Below are 24,355 nucleotides of genomic sequence, written 5' to 3' on the forward strand. Positions count from 1 at the left end.
GTTGTCCGGTCCTTAAAGTCCTTGACCTCCTTTAGGATAACAGCTCATTATTTTATTTCTTTCTTTTTCAACTCTCTGTTTTGACCTCCGTAAGCTTAAGGTCACCTTATTTGCCTTCCAACTATATTTTGATGTAGTTTCTCCTATCGTCATTGCCCTACAGCAGCGTTTCTCAAATTATGGTCCGCGGAGCATCTGTGGTCCTCGAAGTCTGCCCTTGTGGTTCTTCAAAAAAGACAGAAGAAAAAATAAAATTCAAACGAATTGCGCATCACACTATAGCTCATCTGGCACCTGTAACCCAGCCAGGGACCACCCGAATTCATAACAGAGGACCAAAGCACCGAATCTTTTCATGTATTTATGACTTCCTTAATAGTTTTGCCGACACCCAGTCTGCTCATTGAAATGGTCACGTACCGTACTATGTGTCGTACTTCAATAATACAACTCTGAAGTCAGAATTTTAAACTTATTTTCGAAGTAAATATGACGAATTTTGATGGGTTCCTGATCACTTTCATTGCGATATTGAAAATAACAAACTTTCATTGAGTGAAAGAGAACAGTTAATGTACTCTCGAATGACACCGGACTTAAAATGAAATTCCAAGCGGAAGGTATGGTTAATTTCTGGACCTCATCACAAGTGAAAAGAGAATATAGTGAACTGTACAATGGTGCTTTAGAGATTATAATTCAGTTTGCTTCTACGTATCTGTGTGAGAAAGGGTTTTCATCACCAACTCTAATAAAAACAAAGTACCGAAATCGATTCGAGTATGTGACGAAATGTTAAATGTTATGTTTTATTTAACGACGCTCGCAACTGCAGAGGTTATATCAGCGTCGCCGGATACGCCGGAATTTTGTCCCGCAGGAGTTCTTTTACTTGCCAGTAAATCTACTGACATGAGCCTGTCGCATTTAAGCACACTTAAATGCCATCGACCTGGCCCGGGATCGAACCCGCAATCAGGTCGACGAGTATGTGACGATCTCCGACTTAAGCTTACAAGCATACATCCAATCCAAACTCTATCCAGAATTTTCTTCTGTTAACATTAACTTAATTAGTTAATACTAATATAAAATTAATTGAATTAAATTAATCTTAATTAATTAATTCTATTTTAATATGTAAGTATACTGGTATTAAAATATGCTACAAAAATGATAAATTTGCTTTCGAAAGGGAACAAGAGCAAGGTGGTCCGCGAAACTGTTCTGACTTAAAAAAAGTGGTCCCCACTTCAGAAAAGGTTGAGAAACGCTGCCCTACAGCATTGCTTTGATTTTTTCTACCAATTTGATATGATCCATTATTACATCATAGTCTTCCTATTCTCTTATTTAATCTGTCATTAAATCATACTCTTTATTTAACTTTTTTATTTCATAATTTCTACGTATTTTTCATTATACAGTATATTTCGCAGTTCTCATGAGAGCAGTCACATTTCTTCCTACTTAAACCCCACTCATACATTACATTTGACATTTAGTCTCTGTTATCTCGCTCGACATGTACTGTACACGTACAGTACGCTGATACACTTCCGAACGCACGTGTAGACTCGCTAATTGACGTGCTACAATTTATTGTTCATAGACAAATAGAAACAGGAGGAAGAAGGAAAAAAAGAAAGAACGAGTGAATGCTAGAGGGAAAAGTAACAGGAAAGTATCCTGATCATAATCTGTATTTTCCAGCTGTTTTACATTTTACGTGGGCAAAAGGGGCGTTTGGTTCTGAAAAACTTTACTGTTCGGAGCAATATCAGGTCCACGCTTCTCTTACAAAAATAACTCTCTTGTGCTCTTACGATATCGCGAAAATTTCCTAGTGGACATTACGGAAATTTCACTTCCTTTCTTGACAACGGCTTGATTAACATTTTATAGTATTTTGACTGGCAAAAATATCGTCGTGGATGAGTTACGTATAGAGACCCTCTTTGTCACGCCATCTCCTCGGCCTTATTCATTCGGATGTCCTGTAATTCTGGCCGTCTCCATTGTTTTATGTATTTAGTTTGCTTTGACAACAGGTTGTTGCTTAGCAATGAGATTGTTTTCCTGACAACCCGATCGAAGCAGGATGTTTCTGTCACTAGTCAATCGATATGCTTCTCTATGCATGTATTTGAATGTTTATACACCAAACAGGGTTTTGACTATTGGATTGTGTTTGATCTTTAAACACGTCATAACCTTTTTCTAATCTTTTTTCTCGTGCAGGATCGGCGCCTTGCTGAAACGTACATCATTGTAGTCTCGTTACCTACCTGCAATATATTGTGTGAAACATAATTTGCCGAAAGAAGTGACAATTCGAATTTTAGCATATGTGACTGACTGGATTGTTAGAATGGCGTGATTTGTCAGATCTCACTGCGAATCAATTGTTTGACCTGAATGATTGTACATTTTTACCATGACAACCTACTTGAGAGACTGTTATACGTTTCCATGATAACTAGCAAGTTGATTTCTCTGATCTGACAGATTTGACTGACTTCTTTGGCCTTACTGCTCTAATGACTTCTATGACCTGACTGACTTTACTTGACTTAACTTGCTAGACTGATTTGCCTAATCTGATTGACTCAACTGACTGACTTATCTAACTTGCTAGACTGTTGTCTCACCTGATTTACTCAACTGACTTGCTTGACCTGAGTAACTCAACTGACTTAACTGACCTGAGTGATTCAGCTGACTTAACTGACTTGCTAGACTGGCTTACCTGACCTGTGTGACTCAAGTGACTTAACTGATTTGCTAGACTTATTTATATAACCTGATTGACTCACCTGACTTACCTGACTTGCTAGACTGACTTGCCTGACCTGAGTGATTCAACTGACTTAACTACCTGCTAGACTGACTTGTCTCACCTGAGTGACTGAACTGATTTATCTGACATGCTAGACTGACTTATCTAGCCTGATTGACTCAACTAACTTGCTAGACTAACATACCTGACCATATCGGCTCAACTGACTTACCTGACTTGCTAGACTTATTTATCTAACTTGATTGACTCACCTGACTTATCTGACTTGCCTGACCTGAGTGATTCAACTGACTTAACTGACTTGCTAGACTTATTTATCTAACCTAATTAACTCAACTAAATTGCTAGACTAACTTATCTGACCAGATCGGCTCAAATGACTTATCTGACTTGCTAGACTTATTTATCTAACCTAATTGACTCACCTGACTTACCCAACTTTCTAGACTGACTTGCCTGCCCTGAGTGATTCAACTGACTTAACTGAACTGCTACACTGACTTGCCTGACCTGAGTGGCTCAACTGACTTGCTAGACTGACTTGTATGACCTGTGTGACCCAACTGATTTATCTGACATGCCAGATTTACTACCTAACCTAATTAACTTAACTAAGTTGCTAGACTAACTTATCTGACCAGGTCGGCTCAACTGATTTACCTGATCTCCTAGACTTACTTATCTAACCTGATTGACTCACCTGACTTACCAGATTTGCTGCACTGACTTACTTCACCTGATTGATTCAATAGAGTTTCCAGACTTATTTATGAAACTTGATTAACTCAACTGACTTCACTGACTTGCTAGAGAGCTTTATCTGACCTGACTGACTTATGTGATCTCACTGGCTCAACTGACTTTTCTGGCCTGATTTGTCTGATTTGTCTTACCTTCGGCAATCTGGTGATTACCATTCTGGTGGCCGTTGGATCAGGGATTCGCGGGTGTAAACTATGCCGAGGACGAGGGATTTTAAATGCAATAACGTCTTTAGCATGGTTCTTCCTGGAAGGAAGCAAACCGGGAGGCCAGGTTATAAATTTTGAGATTATAGTCACAGCCATTTGTGTGTAATTCAAGAAATTTAAATTCATTCTCTTATTTTCGCGCATATTAAATGTTTTCATTTAAGTACGTGTTATATTGAATAATAATTCAGATGTATAAATTGTAAACGACAATAAAGCTGCTGTTCACAGTATGATAAAGAAACTGAATATTCGTCAAACCCTCGTGACGTATTGGTGAAGTAGCTTGCTTGAGTGTTTCTTTTCTAATACTAATTTTCTTCCTTTTGTCTTTCGTTGCTTTGAAGTTAGGTAATTGAATATTCATTGTTTCAATGCTTCAGATTATATTTTCGAGAAGTTTGTATTTCAGCCGGTTATTTAACTAGTGAAAAGGAAATTGATTATATCGAGATTGTTTTCGACGAGATGAGGCCAAGGATTTGCCTTAAGATTACCTGTTAGCATTACAGAAGGGAAAAACTTCGGGGTGGAAAATACACTGTATCAGGAATAGCTATACTGCACCGGCTCGTAGGACACGTCACCCAGTTTCTGAAATGAAACTACAGTTGTGTTGGTTCGAATTATCTTTATTTCGCTTTACAAATGAAGGGCATGAATCTATTTTAAGATACGTAATTAATGAAGAGCATGCAATATACTTTTTGCACGATAGTGTCGTTACAGAAAACAGCCGCCACGATTGAAAGTTTATTTTGCTGAATTCAAATTCAGAGTTGCCAACCTAGATAAGTATGTTAAAATATTATAAATAACTGCTCTAGAGTTGTAATGAAAACCACTGCCTTCTAGTGTTTTTAGTTGGTTATCTAACGACGCTTTATCAACTACGAGGTTATTTAGCGTCAATGAGATTGGTGATAGAAAGATGGTATTTGGGAGATGAGTCCGAGGATTCGTCATAGATTACCTGGCATTCACCTTACGGTTGAGGAAAACCTCGGAAAAAACCAGGTAATCAGCTCAAGCGGGGATCGAACCCGCGCCCGAGCGCAATTTCAGATCGGCAGGCAAGAGCCTTAACCGACTGAGCCACGCCGGTGGCTACATTGCCTTCTATGTATGCTACAATTCTACAATGCATGTAAAATTCATACGCAGAGGGCAGTGTTAATTAATATACATTATACGAAACAAATCACTGAATTTGAAATGTACTGAACTTTATTTAAACAATTTAAACTTCACTTAACAAAAATTAAATAAACATTTTTCCAATTGTACACGAAATATTACAAATACCGGAATAATTTTTACTCCTTCACATTGAAGTTTATGGTGAAGATTGTACGTTGGCCAGACTGCTAACCTTCAGTCAGCTGTTCATCTTAATATACAGCTCGTACACTTACTAAAATCCTATTTCGCTAATGTTAGCTTCACCAAAACATTTGAACGGAGCCGCCATTTTCAGTTGGCTATCTATGCGATGAACAAATGACGATCGCAAAGCATTTTCATAGTACCGTAAAGAATTTGCATTTTGAAATATTGAAACACACAAAGAAACAAATGCTAGGGAAGTGATAAAAACAAACAGTTGCTAGGGAAGTTATAAAAATAAACAAATGCTAGGAGAAATGATAAAATTCTAGCGATAAACAGCCATAATTAGTTGAAACACGTCCTTTCGTACCGTTTTATTGGTCAAAAATAGTATGACGTAGTAAAAGTGTAATAGTCAACTTAATCACGAAGTGTCACTTCAAATGTTACGTCGCCAAAAAAATGAAAAAAATGTTAATGAAGTTTTTCCACTTGAATCTTCTCATTTAGAACTTCATGACTTCAACTATGAACATAGGACTATTTTGTTGGTTTTTTTTATTTTAGTAGATTATTTTACGACGCTTTATCAACATCTTAGGTTATTTAGCACCTGAATGAGATGAGAGTGATAATGCTGGTGAAATGAGTCCGGGGTCCAGCACCGAAAGTTACCCAGCATTTGCTCATATTGGGTTGAGGGAAAACTCCGGAAAAACCCTCAGCCAGGTATCTTGCCCCGACCAGGAATCGAATCCGGGCCACCTGGTTTCGCGGCCAGACGCGCTAACCGTTACTCCACAGTTGTGGACTTGTCGGTATTAAATATTTCATAGTTGCTCTGTCCTTAAAGTCCTTGACCTCCTTTAGGATAACAGAATTTTTTAAAAATATTATTTTAAAAATATAGGCTACTATCGTGCAAAAAATACTGTACAATACACGTTTGTGAAGTGCATTACAAAATCTCGGAAATTGTAAAACTGGCTCTGCTCGTTTTTCAAACTTTCCTTCCATTTTTTAAGGAGCACTTCCCAATCTTGTATCGTAACATACTATTCCTTCATTGAAGAGACATTCCGAAATTAGTTTCAGGTCACAACAAATTTTGCACTATGGTTCAGTCAAGGTATATCATACGTGTCTATTATCACGTTAGTATTGTTGAACTCGCGATTACAAATCAAACAAGTGGTCGCACAGATATGTAGCTTATGTCACTGCCGAGATATTACCGACAGAAGTAGCGCGGCACGGGTAATTTTACGCATAACTTCGGCGTCCTCATGCCCGTAGCGAGTCAAGATTGCGTCACTGGGGGTGGTCACACAGGTTACATTGGTTCATGACGTAAGTAATAACAATAGCGTTCGGCTGTGCCTCACAGTTTGTTACAGCAAGCATTTGAAGTTGTGGTATCCTTTGTTTCATTACAGTTCCCGGAACTGTAACCCATTATACTCCATGCGGGAAAGGACCTGAGCTATGCAGTGGCTCCAGATATTTGTATCAGCCTGTCCTAATATTGCTAATGTTGGTGTTTTTAAATTAATTTGCCCCATTTTCAGGGCTACTAGTGCACGGATCAGACTGGCTGTGCGTCGTGTGGTTTCCATGAGGTCCGAGCTTGTTGCAGACCTGATAGAGGCTGCTCACGACATTTCAAGGCAATCGCCCAGTCGTTTTCGTGCTGTGGGCTTTCGGTATCTTCGTGCCACATCAGCCTGCTCGATATGAAACTGACTAGCTATCAAATTACGTAGGGCTAACACGTGCATGGACCGCATGAATTATTATCACACAAAATGTACATAACAAAATCATAAACTAAAATCTATTTTCAATACATACACTGTCATTGCTTGGGTGTGTGTACATGCGTGGATGAATCGATTCGTATGTAAACCGCACAGCTGGGGTCAATGTTGCCGATTTGATGATTTTGGGAAGCCATTTGGTGTCAGGAAATATCATTTAGCGACATGTCGAATTTGTAATGTTTATAAAGGAAGTCTAGTTATAAATCTGGAGTTTTGGATGCACGAAATTAATACTTGATTTATTCTGATTTGTCATATATTCCCCTTAAATCTTAATTGATTGGGAAAAACTATCAACCCTTACTTTACCGGAACTTTCCTTACGTAATGACATTTTTAAATTTTTACGGTACTTTATAAGAGAAGTGCAGTGTGGAGTTCAGTGTTACTGAACTGAACATCCCTTTTTTGAGCTTGCTACACTTGCTTTATCACTTCTAACTCTTCCATACTCATAGGCCTATGCAGTTCATGCTATTATCTGTATTAAATTCGGCTTGAAAAGAGTTAACAAATGCTATCATAACTACAGTTTATTAGAAGATGCAGCTAAACAAATTGGTGGCCTTCAGTCATGGATATTTTTTTTAGTTGGTTATTTAACGACGCTGTATCAACTACTAGTTTATTTAGCGTCGATGAGATTGGTGATAGCGAGATGATATTTGGCGAGATGAGGCCGAGGATTCGCCATAGATTACCTTGCATTCACGTTACGGTTGGGGAAAACCTCGGAAAAAACCCAACCAGGTAATCAGCCCAAGCGGGGATCGAACCCGCGCCCGAACGCAACTTCAGACCGGCAGGCAAGCGCCTTAACCGACTGAGCCACGCCGGTGGCTTCGTGAATATTCACAGAGACACAAGTAAACAGGCTACTCGACATCACTCGACTTGACATCACCGAAGTTCTTACATTTACTCTGAAATCATCTTCTTTTATATGAAGGAGGGGCCCGAAGGGAATGGTTGTGTTGAGTCCGAATGATTGTTCTCTTCTGGATATCGTAACGCAGGTATATGGTGTCATTTGTTGATTCAGCCATGTAGGCTCAAGGTGCATTGAAGTTCTGTTACAAGGCCTTTCACCCCACAAACTACGCTTCCTCAGAGTGGTGCCATCTATATGCCAGTCATAAGACTACATCCAGCTGCACCATCTTAGTAGATATTATTGAAATGATTGTGATTAATATTGAGATGGATAGTGACAGTGCAATAATGGAGGGAAATTGAAGATACCCGTGAAGAACCCCTAGGAACCCTGGCTTTGTCCACCTGAAATACGAGTTCGCCATTACCGGGGTTTCAACTCGGGTCCGCAGTCGTCGTAAATCAATGCTCTGCTGAGCTTCAAGGTCCAGCATTGCTGTGCCATCCCAGGAGTCCACCGACACATTTTCAAACGAGTTTTGTCGCGCCTATAATTTCTAATCTACACGACATATTCCGATGAAGTAAACGACTATCGACAAAGGACCAATGTAACCAAAGTGACGTTGAGTTGTAACGGGTGACTCGGAAGGGGAGAATTTGAGGCACGAATTGGCGGTTCGAGCGGCAGCCTAGGTAGTGTAACTCAAGAATTATAAGTGATAGAATGTTCGCACTGGTATCAAACGATTCGTTACGGAGTAATCTATAGTGCCAATTGAGCAACAGTCAGAAGTTGATGACTTAATTCGTGAGTGAAGTTGAGTGAAGAAAGAAATTTTTACCATACGCAGCGCAAATGGGAGTGGGCGTATAAGCAACGGATTTTCCCATCCCGAGAGACGTATTTATGCATAAAACTTGCGGCTGTTTCTCCGGTACAGCTTACTCCGATTTTTTTTGCTTTAGTAGGCCCTACTTTTCTCTTATGTTCCGAAAATATGTATGAGACGTGCTTAAATTCCCGTAACATTTTTATGTCACAACTTCTTTTGTTGATTGATGAAATAATGATGTGTTTTTTGGTTTTTAGCACATTCATGTAGGCTACTACGTGGGTACATCCACGAAAATCTTTTGTAGAATGTTAGTTTGGCTTGTGAGGAGTTCAGGAAATTCAATACGGTGATGACAGAGTTATAGACTGACAATGAAATGAAAACTATCAGAGTTAATTTTTAACGTAGATAAGAAATGACCAGTAAATTTTGCTTGGCACCCTCCTTCTTTTATAAGCCTCGTCTGTACGACACGGGTTTAACTTTAATTTCTTTGAGAATAAACTTTACTTTTGAGACCCTTCACATTGCATCGTCTACGGCCAGGTTTCAACCTCCTATCTGCTGGCAAGAATGGTAACCCCTCGACTACAAGGATGACAAGCTGATATAGATAAATTAGCAAATTTTCTTGGAAATTTGCACGCCCTTGGAGATAGTTTCATGCAGCCTTTAAATTTAGATTAATGTGCTTGCCCTATGTGCTTTTCACACAACTGATTAAGTAGTACAATTAAGTGCATTATACATTCGGTTCACAAAAACTAATCCGGAGGAAATGCAGCGTCATAAGTAATTGCCTCAAGTGCCCCAGTTGGCCCAGCTGTTATCTAAACAACTGACGACTGAGCACCGAAAGGCATGCTGTTCAGAATCGAAAATACGACAATATGCCAATGTTGAGAATACAGCTAGGACTGTGTTATCTTGTGTGTACCAGGAAAAAACATGAAATACGGTGGTACAACTTCCCCGCGAAACAATTAGAGAAGTTACTAGGTAAAAGAATTCTTTTTTTCACTAAAGCTTCTCATGCATAAAGAATAAGAGCAAGTTCGAAAGGTTTTAGAGCAGTGGTTCCCAAACTTTCGAGCTTGTCGGTGTCCTTAAAGCTCATACTTCAATCTAACAGACCCCCTGAATTGTTTTGGATAATATATACTGTTAAACATATTGTATTCATTGAATATTTCCGTAATTTACGAGTAGAGAAGTAAACATGCTTAATAAATTGATAGCGATGTTAAATTTAGTTAATTTTTTGTATATAGCCCAGAAATACATAAATATAGAGTTATTTTACCTTATATGTAGTAGCTATCAAGTTACGCCCATTTTCGGCATTTTCCCCTACAAAATTTTCTAGACCTCCTTCAGTGGAGCAGCGAAACTTAGAGTGAGACAAGTGGCCAGAAGGCTTGGAGCTCACATATTAAGTTTTTCTCGGTCCTGAACTCCCTTGCGAGGACGCGTTTTTGCGTACTTTTTAAACTTTCTCCTCCCATTTCTTTCTCTTTGATTCATTCATTCCTTATATCATGTCTTTACTGTCGGAAATGAAACTGGCCTTTTGAACTTACACTAATATTGTCAGTGTGATTATTGATCTTGCTTTATAATTGTTAATTTTCCAAAGTTTGACTCAATTGTAGATACTTTAATTCACAAGTCTGGCTCAACATTAACTTTACTTCTATATTATTTTGTTATTCAAGAAGACCAGAGCAGAAAATGTTAAAACTCATGCTAATAATAGTTGATGTAAATGACAATAAGAGGTCTTTTTTAAAACATTTATAATCGCTTAGACATCTGGGTCATATGGCGATTATTGTCTGTCCCAGAAATCTGTAGAGTGACTTAACGCATATGGGGGCGGAGTCTATCTATACCGGAGTGTATTGCGGGCAGCATCAGTTCGAGGACGCTAAGGGGTAAGATGCTCGTGGTAGACAGTTCAGGTAGAAATGATCTGCTTCCTGCAAGCGATTAGAAGCTTCGTTCAACCAATACCTCCCCCCAGAGCGGTCATTGGTCCTAACCCTCCCACATACCACTTGCACGGAGGTCTTATTTCGTCTTTCTACTCTACAGATTCCGAGGACGGACCACAGTTAACATTTAAATTATATTTGTTATTGATTAGTTAGGCCTACTTATACAGTTATAAAACAATCATGAAATTATATTAAAGCCCAGTGACAGTATTTTTGAGGAATGCAAGTATCTATCTTCAGACGGAGTTTGGGATTGTTGAGTGTAAGAATTGTATTGCAATTTGGAAAACATCGGAATAAAATTCCTACAGGGTTATTGTAGCAAACACAATTCTTATGCTGGAATCGGAATATAATTCTAAGAATGTACTACTTTGACGGGAAGAGTCTTATTTTTGTCATTAAGAAGGACTTTTTCATCCAATTGCTTCTGTATTAAAGCAAGGAAAATATCCTTTTAATTTTAATGTTAATTATTCAAATTATTATTTTATATTTCCAAGAACATTGGACGAGAGATCACTTGGACGGAGTTACGCAATAATAGACCAAGCGCCAAAAACATGTTTCGAGATATTGGCCATTGAAATAAATCTATTTTTGTTTATAAAACGTGCCGGCATCGGGCTTCCCCTTCTCCTTTCCTCACCTACATGATCATCCTCATCCATTCCCTACACTACACTTACACGAACACTTACACATACACTCACCAGTACAAGATATAATTCTTCACAGATACACGTCATGCATAACCTGGCCCGCCGAAGTGATGTGCAACTTGAAAATGGGTCACGTCCTGCCATCTATCCGCAGTATGCGGAATCCGAATCATATAAAGTGAAGTGGGTAGGCATTAGACACACACACACACACACACACATTTTATTCTAGTATTATAACATTCATACTATTACAAAAAATAACACAAATAATACCAAAAAGGGCTAACCGATTTTTAATAAGATTCCAGTAGTTGAATTAATATTTCAAAGCGAAATAAATGAATGAATTTTATTTAATAAACGAATTTTTGCTTATAAATAGCAACAAAATTCAGATATCGCATTCTTGATTTTGTCCGAGTTAAATTAGCCTGTCATTAACAGATTTGTGCAAATATATATATATATATTTTTTTTTTCAAATTGTTGGTTGGACTATTATTGCAAAACTCCGTCCATTTATTGCTAGAGAGTCGCTGAAAATAGACAATGAATCTGATTGTCGTCTATCAACTCGGTGAAACCGTAAGTTTAATTTCTATTTTAGATAATTCATTTTTATGCGTCTTGAAGTTATAATTAATAAAAGATTATGCTGCACTTTCCAATTCCATAACCATTGTCATTCCTCTGATATCCACTAACAGTCATATTGTGATGTCATCGATGCTGAACTGCCTGCGTGATTTAAGAGGACTTAAATAACGTACAGGGACATCATTTTATTTTTACTTCAATTTTTATTGTACCTGAGTTTTTTAATGTAATTCACTTCCACCGCTTCTACTAATGAAGTTCAACCATCCTCCGCACAGATCCAAGATCGCATATACAGTCATAGTAGCCTTACGATCATAGTAAACAGTACGTTCCAAAATATGTTCGCGTTTTCCAGTGACGAAAGAGCTTTCAATATTGAATCATTTTCGCATAGATACTGTCGTCCATTTGCTTACGTCGTATCCCGGTTTCCCCCACCACCTTTTATCTAGTGGCTGCGCTGTCTTTTCTAAGGACATTAATTTCTGTTAGGAATTGGTCGTCTATGTAATATTAAACAACTGTTTAAAATAACTTAAATAAAAGGGCCTTGTTAAGTAATTAACTGTCACTTGATTTCCTCCCTTTCTACGACCCTACGACATAACCACTTGGACGGACAGTAGATAGTATGTCTGAGTAATTTTCTATTTTCGGATCTGGCAGAAGTGAAGATTGAATTTATAGTACGTAAGGTACTCTTTTATAGAGTAGGTACAGAATTATTTCAACACGTTACTAGTACGAAGGACGAAACTGGTAATTGGGATTAGGTACAATAAACTATAGTGCGATAATATGCACATTAGAACTGAAACCTGCATCGAAATGAACGGCCACCATTTTAAAAAATGTGTTTAAATATCCATATTATGATTATTTTTCAATTTAACTTCATTCTCTATATTGTACGCTAATGTGCTGTAGACAGTATAATATACACTGCATAATGAATACGTCCACATGGACAGCTCAGTTCGTGAGTAAAAACACTAATTTTTAATACTGTACTGTACTTTGATTAAACAAAAACCTAATGGAAATTATCAAACTCAAAAGCGCGATATTTCCTAGTTTACGTAAATGGATGAACTACTTTTCTTCCCTCCTATACCTAGTAAAGTGATTTGTTTGTATCCCCTTCCAGTCGTGGAAGGGGATAGCAAACGGCGTTGATCCAAAGGTATAGACAGGTTAATATTAAAAATGTTAGTAAAAATAAAATGATGACCCTGTACTAGTCATACTATCAATCTGTCACGACTCAAACTTCATGCATGCCTGTTTATTATGCAGGTCAGATAAGACGCATCAAATTGTTTTGCGATGAACAGTTTATGAATGTGTCCGAATGTCATGTGTCCAATGGATTGCATGTGTGGCTATAGCCTAGCTGCGTCGTGACTCGCATGTGGGTTACTTTGTTATGTGCTTCGAGGTCGCCATGCAATACCTTACGACAAGTACGCATCATTTAAAACTGAGCTCCCATCTTAATTTATAATCCCAGTCCTTTCACTTCAAAATGGCTTCAATTTCATCGCTGTGCATTCCTGAAAAGTTTTTGACGAAATACTATGGAATAGATTTCATTCGATTGCTTCGTTTCCCATGCAACTGAAACTTCTCCGTTGTTAAAATTCTATTACAGAGTACTCTCATTTAATTACATTTTCTACTCGAAAGGGGTTGGAAATAAAGAAACCCAAAGCTGGAAAATGTAACATCTTAGAAAAAAAAGTGCTGGCTGCCATACGCTAAATTCCCCTCGGAAGACTTCGGTTGATTTCATGTAATAGTAATATGCGTTACAAAAGCGGTATGTTGAAGTTTTCATGTTCGAGGAAAAGTTTGAAAAAGCGAAACGTAGTTGAGCTTTTTTAATTTCCGAGAATTGAAAGAAAACATACCGCTCGTGTATCGTACATTATTTTGTGCGAAGATCGTTTATTACATACCTGAAAGAGGAATTTCTAATTAGTTGCAATGAAATCTCCATCTTGGTTTCTGTTCAATGACGGCAAATTTGGAAAACAAAAATATCTATCTTCAGCATTGTTGCTTTAAAATATTTTCTGTGTATACTATACTCTAGCAGGCCGTGATATACGTCTGTCTTTTTTCCCCCCAGTCTATAAGTTTGTTGATTTTTTCACGGCTTCCTTAATGTTACTTGCATCACGAATGCAGTAACTTTAGTGGAGTTGTAGAGTTTACTTAATTTTTGAAAGTATTTAAAAACAATAATTAATTTAGGTGAAATTGCAGTGGTAAGTTTCCAATTTATAATTATTACTATATTAAACGTCTCTAAAAATAATATGTTAAAAGCCTAAAGCAGTAAAATGAATATGTCACTTAAGCGGTAAGAAGAGGGAAATTGTTATGTGTGTTAGGTTGGGAATACTGAATGTGGAATTTTGGACTTTCCGCGGATTGGTTTTGTGCGGAAACCAAGAAAATACGCACGATCTCGCACAAACATGTAAACGATTTTGTTATGCCGCTCTGTTTTTCATTTGTTTTGCTTGTTTTTTTGTTTTTTCTGTCTGTTCATAGATCAATTCGCACACCCAGTAAAATACTTTCGTAAATTTATTTCCAACCCTGTTTTACTGGTTGGAAGTACGGAATTCTAACGATAAAATAGTAAATTATCGAAGGTTTTGGTACCTATTTACTAGGAAATACCATGCCCTTACAAGTCACAATTTTTTGGTTACGACACTATTTTACTTGGAGTGCGAATTATTGTTATAATTAATCTATAACAAAGATATAATATATCTTTGTTATAGATTAATTTCAAGCGGTAAATTGCATGCAAAATAAACATCCATTCCCTAGTCGTGTGTACCAGACGCTGCCTGAAAGTGGATTAGGACAAATTCACGCTGCAGGAGGTCTTAAAATGTATAACTGAAAATGTTTGTAGCAATAAGGGTGACTAGATGTCTGGATTTATTTACTTATTTATTTGTTTATATATATGTTTATTTAGTTATTTATTTACTTATGTATTTATTTACTTATTTGTTTATATATATTTATTTAATTATTTATTTTTATTTATTTATTTATTTATTTATTTTTATTTATTTATTTATTTACTTAATTTTTATTTATTTATATTTATTTACTTATATATATTTATTTATATTTATTTACTTATATTTATTTATATTTATTTACTTATATTTTTATATTTGTTTACTTATATTTTTTATTTATTTATACTTATTTAAATTTATATTTATTTTTGTACTTATTTACTTATTTATTTATTCGACATTATGTGAACGTTCAGCCAGCTTTTTAAAATTTCGTAAACGTTCGGTTTTTTCCTTATTGGCGAAAAATTAAATATAAATTTAAGATTTAAATTTGAAAGCAATTAACAACGAAAATCAGGGAGGGAAAAAATTGAAGGAAAATTATATTGTTTGATTGAAACTCTTTTTTACGAAATGATGTATTCGAAACTCAGGTTACATGTTTGTAGTACGTAGGTTTTTCTTTAGTAATAAATGAAGAATGCTTAAAAATGAATAGTTCGATATTCTAGTTTTCACTGTTTTTATTTAATGGGTATGCAATATTCGAACGAGAAAGACTTTAATTACAATCATATAATTCCTTGTGTTCGAATACAAAAAATATGCCGCCGTGGTAATAAATTATTCGATCAGATCTGTGTTCTAAAAAATTTGTTTTTGAGACAATTTTTCGTCGACCACTGATTTACAGTAGGATAATTTTTTTAACAATCAAACACGGTTGAATGCTTTAAAGAATTTTGATCATATGTAAGTGCTATTTTTTAGGTTAGCCCACACAATGCTATGTCGAAAAGATGTTTTGAACAATAATATACAGTGGTATGGTTAAATAAATTGATTGTTGATAGAATCATTTAAGGGAATTGTAACTTTGCAGTACTGATATAAATTTATTTAAGATTTTACTTTTAAGAAATTTAATACATAGGCCTACGCGTTATAAAACACCAAAGATGCTTATAATATCTTCTTAACATAAATACAAAAAGCAAAGACTTAAGGCATAAGGGGTGGTGAAAAAGAAAATGCTTAATTAATCATTTAAAAAGGTATGCTATTTTTACAGTAACTTACGATTTTCCTTAAAATTCCCTGGTTAATTTTTTTTTTCATCTGGTCACCTTAATTGTAGCAAATCTGTAAAGCTGCTAAAGTGTTCAGATTTACTTTTATGAAATGTTACAATTATAATATTTTGTTATAATATAAATATGTTATTTATATTGCAGTTAGCTGGATTTTATATTTGCTTTATTTCTCACAATTTGAAGCTATGTGACATCACAGTTTGGGAGAAAATTGACAGTGAATTGAAATTAAGTCCCGTTTTGTATACCGGGTGTTTGAAAAGATATTTGTGAAATTTATTTGTTTATATATTATGACTTACAGCAACGTACACAGGCTAGATGGCCACCAAAGCACCTCTTCACATAAATATAAATTAGTGCAGAATTTAACTTATAATCATTGATCATTTACATGAGCGGTAGTTATAAAATACAGGGTTGTTTCCGATCTCTGATAACGAATTTTAATGACGTCAGGGTTTAAATCGACAGCTGAATTGCGGCGACAGATGAGAGACCAGTAGTGAGTGATTTCATAATCAGAGTGCACGGTGTATCACAGTAGCAATGCCCTAGAAAATCCAGCCTTTTTGGGAGGGCTACATAACAACCATTTCCAATGCCAAGTACAGTTACGTGAAAGTCATTGGAGTCTGCAAAAAACGTGATTTCGTTATTTCCAAGAAAGGTATCTTGTATGTACCTAATAAGACTGGCAAAACTCGGATGGTATTAATTCCAGAGTGGAAAAAGCAAGCAAATCCACCCCCCGTCACAAGTTGCCGCACCCCACAAGGTGATATAAATTAATTCCATTCGAGCTTTTCCAATTTTATTAAGTACACGTAAGATGCCTTTCTTGAAAATAACGAAAGCTAGTTTATTGCAGGCTTATTTTATTTTCACTTAACTGTACTTGGCATCGGAAAGGGTTGTTATATACCCCTCCCAAAAAGGCTCGATTTTCTTGGGAATTTCTGCTGTGAGTCGCCGTGCACTCTGACTTTGATATTACTCACTACTGGTCTGTCACCTCGTACCACAGTTCAGCTGTCGTGTGACTCCTGACGCATATGATGTCATTCAAATTCGTTATCAGAGATCGGAAACAACTCTGTAGGAATATGGAACTCAAATGCTAGGTGATGAAAGATAATTTTATTTTGAATAAATAATGTAATTAAACAAATCTATTATTTAGAATAGTTTCTGAAATAATTACAATTCAAATATTGTAACATAGTCCTACGATGTTCATTATCGCGTATAGGAGCCTTTCATTACATGTCCGTACGTCATTCCTCTGGAGGGAGTTACGTTTTCTAAACAAAAGCCTCACTTTGATGGTCGAATCTACAAGAAGACAAGTTAGGTCAATAACCATAAACATGCAAGTAGCTCTTCTGAATTCTGAGAGAACCCTTTTTCGTTCTTTTATTATTAAACTTCCACTCCATGTAATAAAGAATTTATTCTATCACCGGCGCTCGACGTGGGTTCGATTCCCGCTTGGGCTGATTAACTGGCTTGGACTTTTCCGAGGTTTTCCCCAACCGTAAGGCGAATGTCGGGTAATCTATGGCGAATCCTCGGCCGCATCTCTCCAAATAACATCTCGCTATCACCAACCTCAAAACGCTAAATAGCATAGTAGTTTATACAGCGTCGTTAAATAATCAAGCAGAAAAAAATAGCAAATTCATGTAATAGCAATCGCATCGATATATCTCCAAATTATATTTATATTTAGATACAGCTTACAGCAGTAAAATTTTGGAAATATTCAACATTTTTTTCCTCCATTAATGTGTCTTGTACAATAATGAAAATTGGTATATGAAGAATCCACTGCAAGAATGATGGATGTCATTTGGAATACATTTTGCAGGAGAAGCAATTGAAAGTTTGAAATACTTAGCGCTCAAAGTTTAACTGTGATTTTCCGATCATTACTGGACAATGACTATCAGTGTTAATGCCATATAACTCTCTATGTACATACTGTATGTCTTAAGCTATGCATTGACAGTCTTGGTTCATTTTCGACAAAAAAGTGACATCCATCATTCATGCAGTGGACTCTTCATATGTAAAACACTGTCCTTCTGCCATATGAAAAAAAAATATATATATATTTTTACGGTTTAAAAAAAGTATTTACATTTTTTTTTTCAAAATTCATTTCACTGTGCAGTTATGAAGAATTTCCTAAATAACTAAAAAATTATCCAACATTCTGTGATCAATTTTTTTGTGTATATTTATATATTTATACATGTCATATCTACAATATTATGCAAGATCACTTCTCTAACTTTGTTAGATTGTCCGATAAAAAATAAATTCATTTGCAAGAATGGTCAAATGTCAGTATTTTGTTCTAACACAAAATAAAAAAAAATGTATTTATTAAGGAATGTAGTTGAAAGAACGTGATATTGTAAACATTTCAGCAATAAAATCAAAGAGAGAGAACATGGAAAAGTTAACAAGGTTATGAGTTATGAGGGAAACGCTTCATCACTGCACAGTAAACTGTCACCGTTTTGAATTTTGAAAAAAAAAGTATATAAATAACTTTTTTATGTCTTAAAAATATATTTTTTTTCATATAGCAGAAGGACAGTGTTTTACACACACAAATTTTCATTTTTGTACAAGATACAGTAATGGAGGAAAAAAATGTTGAATATTTTCAAAAATTTTGCTGCTGTAAGCTGTACCTAATCCCTTAATAGCCTTTCTAAAACGATGCTGTATTAAAAAAAAAAAGTTATTTATATTTTCTGTTCCAAATAGCCATACCTTTCACAATCTAGGCATTTCACAAAACCTTTTTGTATCACTCATTATAATAATTATGATATCGCGTTGTTACAATGAAGCCAGCGAGCAAACTATATGAATCTCCAGGCAGAACACCACGTTACTAATATTAATTCACACAACTTTTTATTGTAACTTGATAAACTCCTACAATTGTTACCGTGTCTAGATGAAGGTCTAGTCGGCCTGATATTGGTAGCAGGCATGATTTAATCTCCTATCCCGGACCTAGCGCTCCGAAGGCTCGTCCAGGGGTACCTACTGCAGTTTCCCATTTCCACGTCGATAATCGAATGCTGATGATATTATCCACACTACTCGATAGTCCATTCTGTTCCATTGAATGAAACATGCTGCCGTTATCTCATCGCTCACCTTATTAATTGGTTGATTGATTGTGATCAATTGATTGATTCATTTATACATTCAATAATTCATTGTGCCGCTCTTTCTCTCTGCTTTTTGTAAATTTTTGTTTTTCTTCCATTTTATTGGTGCCTCTTTCTGTCCTTTCATTCTTTCTCTATTTCTTTCATTTGTCTTACTCTTTTCTCTTGGTTTCTTCTTTTATTTCTTTATTTCCTTTTTATTCCATTCTTGTTTCATTTTGTCTCTTTTATATCTGCAGTGCTTGGGGAAAAATGTCATACGTCAGTTTCCACAATCATTTTTAAATAATTTATTGACAACTTACGGATCATCTGCTCGCTTGGGAAATGAGACATAAGTATTTCTTCCATTAAAATAATTCATACAGAAGAAAATCAAATCGACATAAACCAGTGTGAAGACTGTTTTTTTCCTTCTCTTGTAAAATTAACATTTTTGACTTGTGCCACTTTTTCCGAGCACTACAGATATATTTATTCATTTTTTCTTCCTTCTTTGAATTACTATTTCTTTTTCTTCTCTTTGGATGTATTTTTTTCACTTTCATTTACTACTTGTTTATATTTCATTCATTCATTCATTCATTCATTCATTCATTCATTCATTCATTCATTCATTCATTCATTCATTCATCCATTCTTACTTCTTTTCGTGTTTTCGTCATTATTTTAATTTCTTATTTTACTCTTGTTTTATTTCTTTTACTTTTAAATATATTTAGCAACGCTGTATTAATTGCGCGGATATCTAGATTTTATGGGATTCCGTGTTAGCTAAATAATACTCCCTCTGTTCCAAAATATGGTATAGAAAGATGTCATTTATTCCGTTCCAAAATATGGTATACATTTGTTAAAGTTCTCAGTAATATAATGTAACTTTAATGCATCTTCCAGATAGTTATTTGTATGACAAATTAACATAATAAAAACTAATAAATAAAGTACATTTCATTCTATGAGATGCCAAATTAATAAAAGAAAAAATCAAACATTGTTTTGAGAGATGCAAATTAACATAAAAAGCTGCAATAAATTACAACTCGTTTTTATAAGACTGTTGTGCCTTAGATGTCCTATTCAAAATTGATTGGGTTGGTGTTCCATTTTCTACAACAGGAACACAAAAGCAGGTGCCATTTCATTTCTGTCCATAATTAAGTGCTATTCATAGAGATTTCGCTAGCCCGCTCTATGAGCGTGCTAAACTAGCCCCGAATATCGACTGGTTACTTGTACGGGATTCATATCATATCATATATCGCTAACACTAGTTTATGAATACGAAAAACGTTAGTTAGCTGATCATCCAGCGCTAAGAATGTCTATGAATACGGCCCTCTTCATACACTACAGAAGACTAGACACATTCACAACTGCACTGTCTGATAGTCCCTTCAATACTGGACAGAATATCACACAGTGAAACATTTCGTGCTCGCATGCGCAAATTAAACTCGGTTTTTTTTTTTACTATACCATATTTTGGAACGGAGGGAGTACTTCGGATAGATGATTCTGAGTATTGGGGTTGATATTACCAGACACTTGCCTTACAGTTGGAGAAACTCTTGGAATAAATCCCGCAACTAGATTATTGGCCCTGACCGGACTCGAAGCAACTCCTAATCTCAGCCTCGAAGAACGAGACCTGCTTGTTAGGCCTACCTTTAAATCATGCCCGTGGTTTTCTTTATTTCTTTGTTTAATTCATTTCTTCAAGCCCTTTTTCCCCTTCATTATTGCGTTTGTTTCTGCTTTATCTTTTGTTGGATATCTTTCCTTTTTTCTTTGTCGGTTTCACTTTTTCTCTTCGTTCTTCTTTCTTTCCTCTACTTATGCCTTAGTTTGTGTGATTTGTCTCTTCCTTCACCTCCATTTTTATCATATTACCTTTGCGTGTCTGCCTATTTATTTCTATATTGCTTTATTTCATCCCAGTGTTAGTCCACTGCCTTCTTCCTTTTCATTAGTTTACTGACTTCATTATTCATTTATGCACTCGTTCTCCTACCCACTAATTCATCAAGCCACTTGCAATTTCGTCCCCTCCCTCAACCACTTGCCTTCAATTAACCATTATCGCTTGATATTTAATTTAGAGTGGCAGATCGTTCGCTAGATCTGTAGTAAATCTGAGGGAAGTCGCTCGCTTCGTTGGTTGCCATTTACTCAAATGAATAAGTTAGTGTGACGATTGACCCGGCTGAAGTGAATAGCTAAGAATTCTGTGCGCGTTTTATATCTCTATTTTCGCAACTCAGCATTTTGATTGTTATTAACCCTTCAGTTTTGCGTATCTGCGTTTACTAGGTCACAGGTGAATATTTCAGAACATTGGACGACGAACAGCTGGTGCACTGGAATGAGTCAAGGCTTTGAACGAAAGTAGTCATGAAATTGAGAGGGACACGTCAGAGTTAGTGTAGCACATTGACTCGTTTTATATGTTTCGACGTACACGTACAAATTGAGGTAAATTCCAGAAAGCTGCTGATCTACAGACACAAAATTAGGCCATCACTATTTCCCTCTTCTTTCGCTTTACCCTTCCCTAAAAAAAAAGAGAAAGAAAGAATTGGAAAACGCTAACGCCAAAAAACTAGCCATTCCGCACATCCTCTGCATAAGAAAGAGCGACTGTTCTCAAAAGCACCGTCATAAAACCAGTCTGGCGTTATATGAGACTCAGATGGTGTGTACTGAAAGTACCAGCTACTTCGCTTTCTTCGACGTGAATTTGTATTAGTGGTTTGAGGTCATGTTCAGAATAATTAACGAAGGTGTCATTAACGACACTGAAAATTTTGATTTGAAAGTAATTGATCCAATGACTTCTTTTGAAATATAAACCTGTGTGTACCAACAAATTATAATAAAATCAAGTAATTATTTTTTACAAATCCAAATAAAAAGTTTTATATGAAATAAGATAATCAGGATTACAATTTTGACTGCTACTTGTGAAAAGTTTAGTTGTATTAAAGCTGATTCTCGTAATGTTTTACACAAATAGTGGGAAGAAATCTAGAATTAAAATGTGTCGTGTTTCTAGGGAAGGTGGTAACATCGAAACCAACAAGTGAAGTGACTCTAATATTCATGTAAAAGTAACTCTCTTCTCTCGGGGGAGTTTTACACTTAACTACTGACTGAAGGAACCTCATCCATCATCATCGGATGATCAATAACTCCATTTACGATATTGAAACAGCTTTCCCCCCCTTGCCGGTTGAAAGCAAGGACGGTAATCAGTGTTCCATATACCATCTCAGGTCAGCTTATATCGCGACGGACCTCAAAACGTCAGATTTGAACAGGAGAACTTCTTGGAAGAGCCAGAGGAGACGCTGAAGAAGACGGGTTCAACACGGTGTTAATATTAAAATCTGTCACTCTGCCATCCACGGCCTCCTCTCTACGTCGTCTTCGACGTACGGATGGCATCTATCATACAAAACTTAGCGCCTCCACCTCGTCAAATTCGTGTTCGACAATTCGGTTGTCTTCGGCGACGGCATCAGCTGCCAAAGTGGTGCAATCTGTAAGGACTTCACTGAAGCTGCAGTTGTACACCCTGGAGGGGTATTCGCGACAACACCACCATCACCACGGCCACCTGCAGCAACAGGCACAGCAGCATGGCCCTCATCACAGTGTGACGTCGTACCATCATCATCAGCAAGGCCGGGCGCATCACTCCATGGCTGCAGGAGTACTCCACCAGGCGCATCACCAGCATGCTACAACGGTCACAGCCCTTACGCCTCTCAATGCCAGTAAGTGATTACTTTCCATAATAGATGCAATACAGATTTTATTGCACGGTCACTAGACCAAAAGCTTTTATTAAATTGCACGCTTATCTGATACCTACGGAAATGGTGATACCTTTATTTCATAAGATGAATCCGAGAAGTGTCCATGACATTACCCGACATTTCGTTCGAAAAAATCCAGTAACATTTCAAACGGAATTCGTATCCTTGTCCCAGCGCAACCTCGCTACAAAGTCCCGCTCGCTATACAGAAATCCAGCCAATGATTTAAGGAGACACTATACTGAAATTGCTAACTTCCATGTTTTTAAATCTAAATGCACAAAACTTTTATAACGGGTGTCTGGTTAATAATAACAAATGATGAAACCTCTCCTTCCATGGACACGAAGTTGCCTACGCTTCAGCCATACAGTGTAGGTGTCTCTGAACTCAGCACAGCGGTCAGATGTAAACAAGAGCAGGTTTCAGATATACAAAGTATACTTTGGTGAAACACAAACGTTGCGCACTACTAGTTCGGAACATTTGGAGTGAAATATAACCAATGCAAAGTTCTTCCTCTTGGTAGTCTTCTATTGAGTGTACAATTAATTCAACTAAAGCCTATGTATATATTAGAATTACTGAATATAGAACTACAGGCTAGAAATCGACTCGTTTACTTACTATCGCACTGGACAGCAGCACCGCAGTTCAGCACTGTTGCTGTAACCAGACTGTACAGAAAACAATTATAACCCCCACCTTCCCTCTGACGTCATGTACAATACACAAGTCAAATATACGCTAGTATCGTATTTACGAAGGAATTGTTTCATCTCTCATAATACATGTACAAAATTTCATCCCTCTATGATAAATGATTTGCATTTCATTAATATATTTATATAAGAAGTCCCTTGCGGCACAATTTACATTATTTTTAACTGATATTCACTTATATACGCCTCCAAATTCCGCTGTGTGTTTTAAAAAGATTTTGCAAGAGAAAGAAACAAGAATAATTCTTTACTCGGTCGGTCCCGAGCGCTCGAGGTTTTGCACTACAATAATTACTTTAGCTTTTAATGCCAGATACCCAAAACAGCCTACCTAAGAAAGTTACTATTTTGTTTTTATTTCAGATAGCACAATAAGCAGAAGTATTTGAACATTTAAAATAAGGAAACATAATTTTTAAAGAACGCAATTCTTTAAATTAAATTTATATTATCAGTAATATTATTCAGTATCCATCTTCTCGAACTCATTATATCAGTAATGAAAATGTTTAATGTAGCTTAGTAAATATGTGATTGCATAAAAAGAACAGAGATTTTGTGATGCGTATCAAAT

General features: G+C 36.3%; 1 protein-coding gene across 11 annotated transcripts in view; it reads left to right on the forward strand.

Annotated features, from left to right (window-relative positions):
• Camta (Calmodulin-binding transcription activator) overlaps positions 1-24,355 on the forward strand; it is a 1,741,786-nt gene that overhangs the window by 869,296 nt on the left and 848,135 nt on the right. Inside the window, exon 2 of one of the 11 annotated variants that reach the window (XM_069821742.1) lies at positions 22,294-23,017. The exons of the other annotated variants lie outside the window; for them this stretch is intronic. Within the exon in view, the coding sequence (XP_069677843.1) occupies positions 22,942-23,017 (76 nt within the window). The 5' untranslated portion in view covers positions 22,294-22,941. The remainder of the gene's footprint in view (positions 1-22,293; positions 23,018-24,355) is intronic. 11 annotated transcript variants of the gene reach the window in all.

Source organism: Periplaneta americana, chromosome 1 (genome assembly GCF_040183065.1).
Source record: "Periplaneta americana isolate PAMFEO1 chromosome 1, P.americana_PAMFEO1_priV1, whole genome shotgun sequence".
In the NCBI taxonomy this organism is placed as follows: domain Eukaryota; kingdom Metazoa; phylum Arthropoda; class Insecta; order Blattodea; family Blattidae; genus Periplaneta; species Periplaneta americana.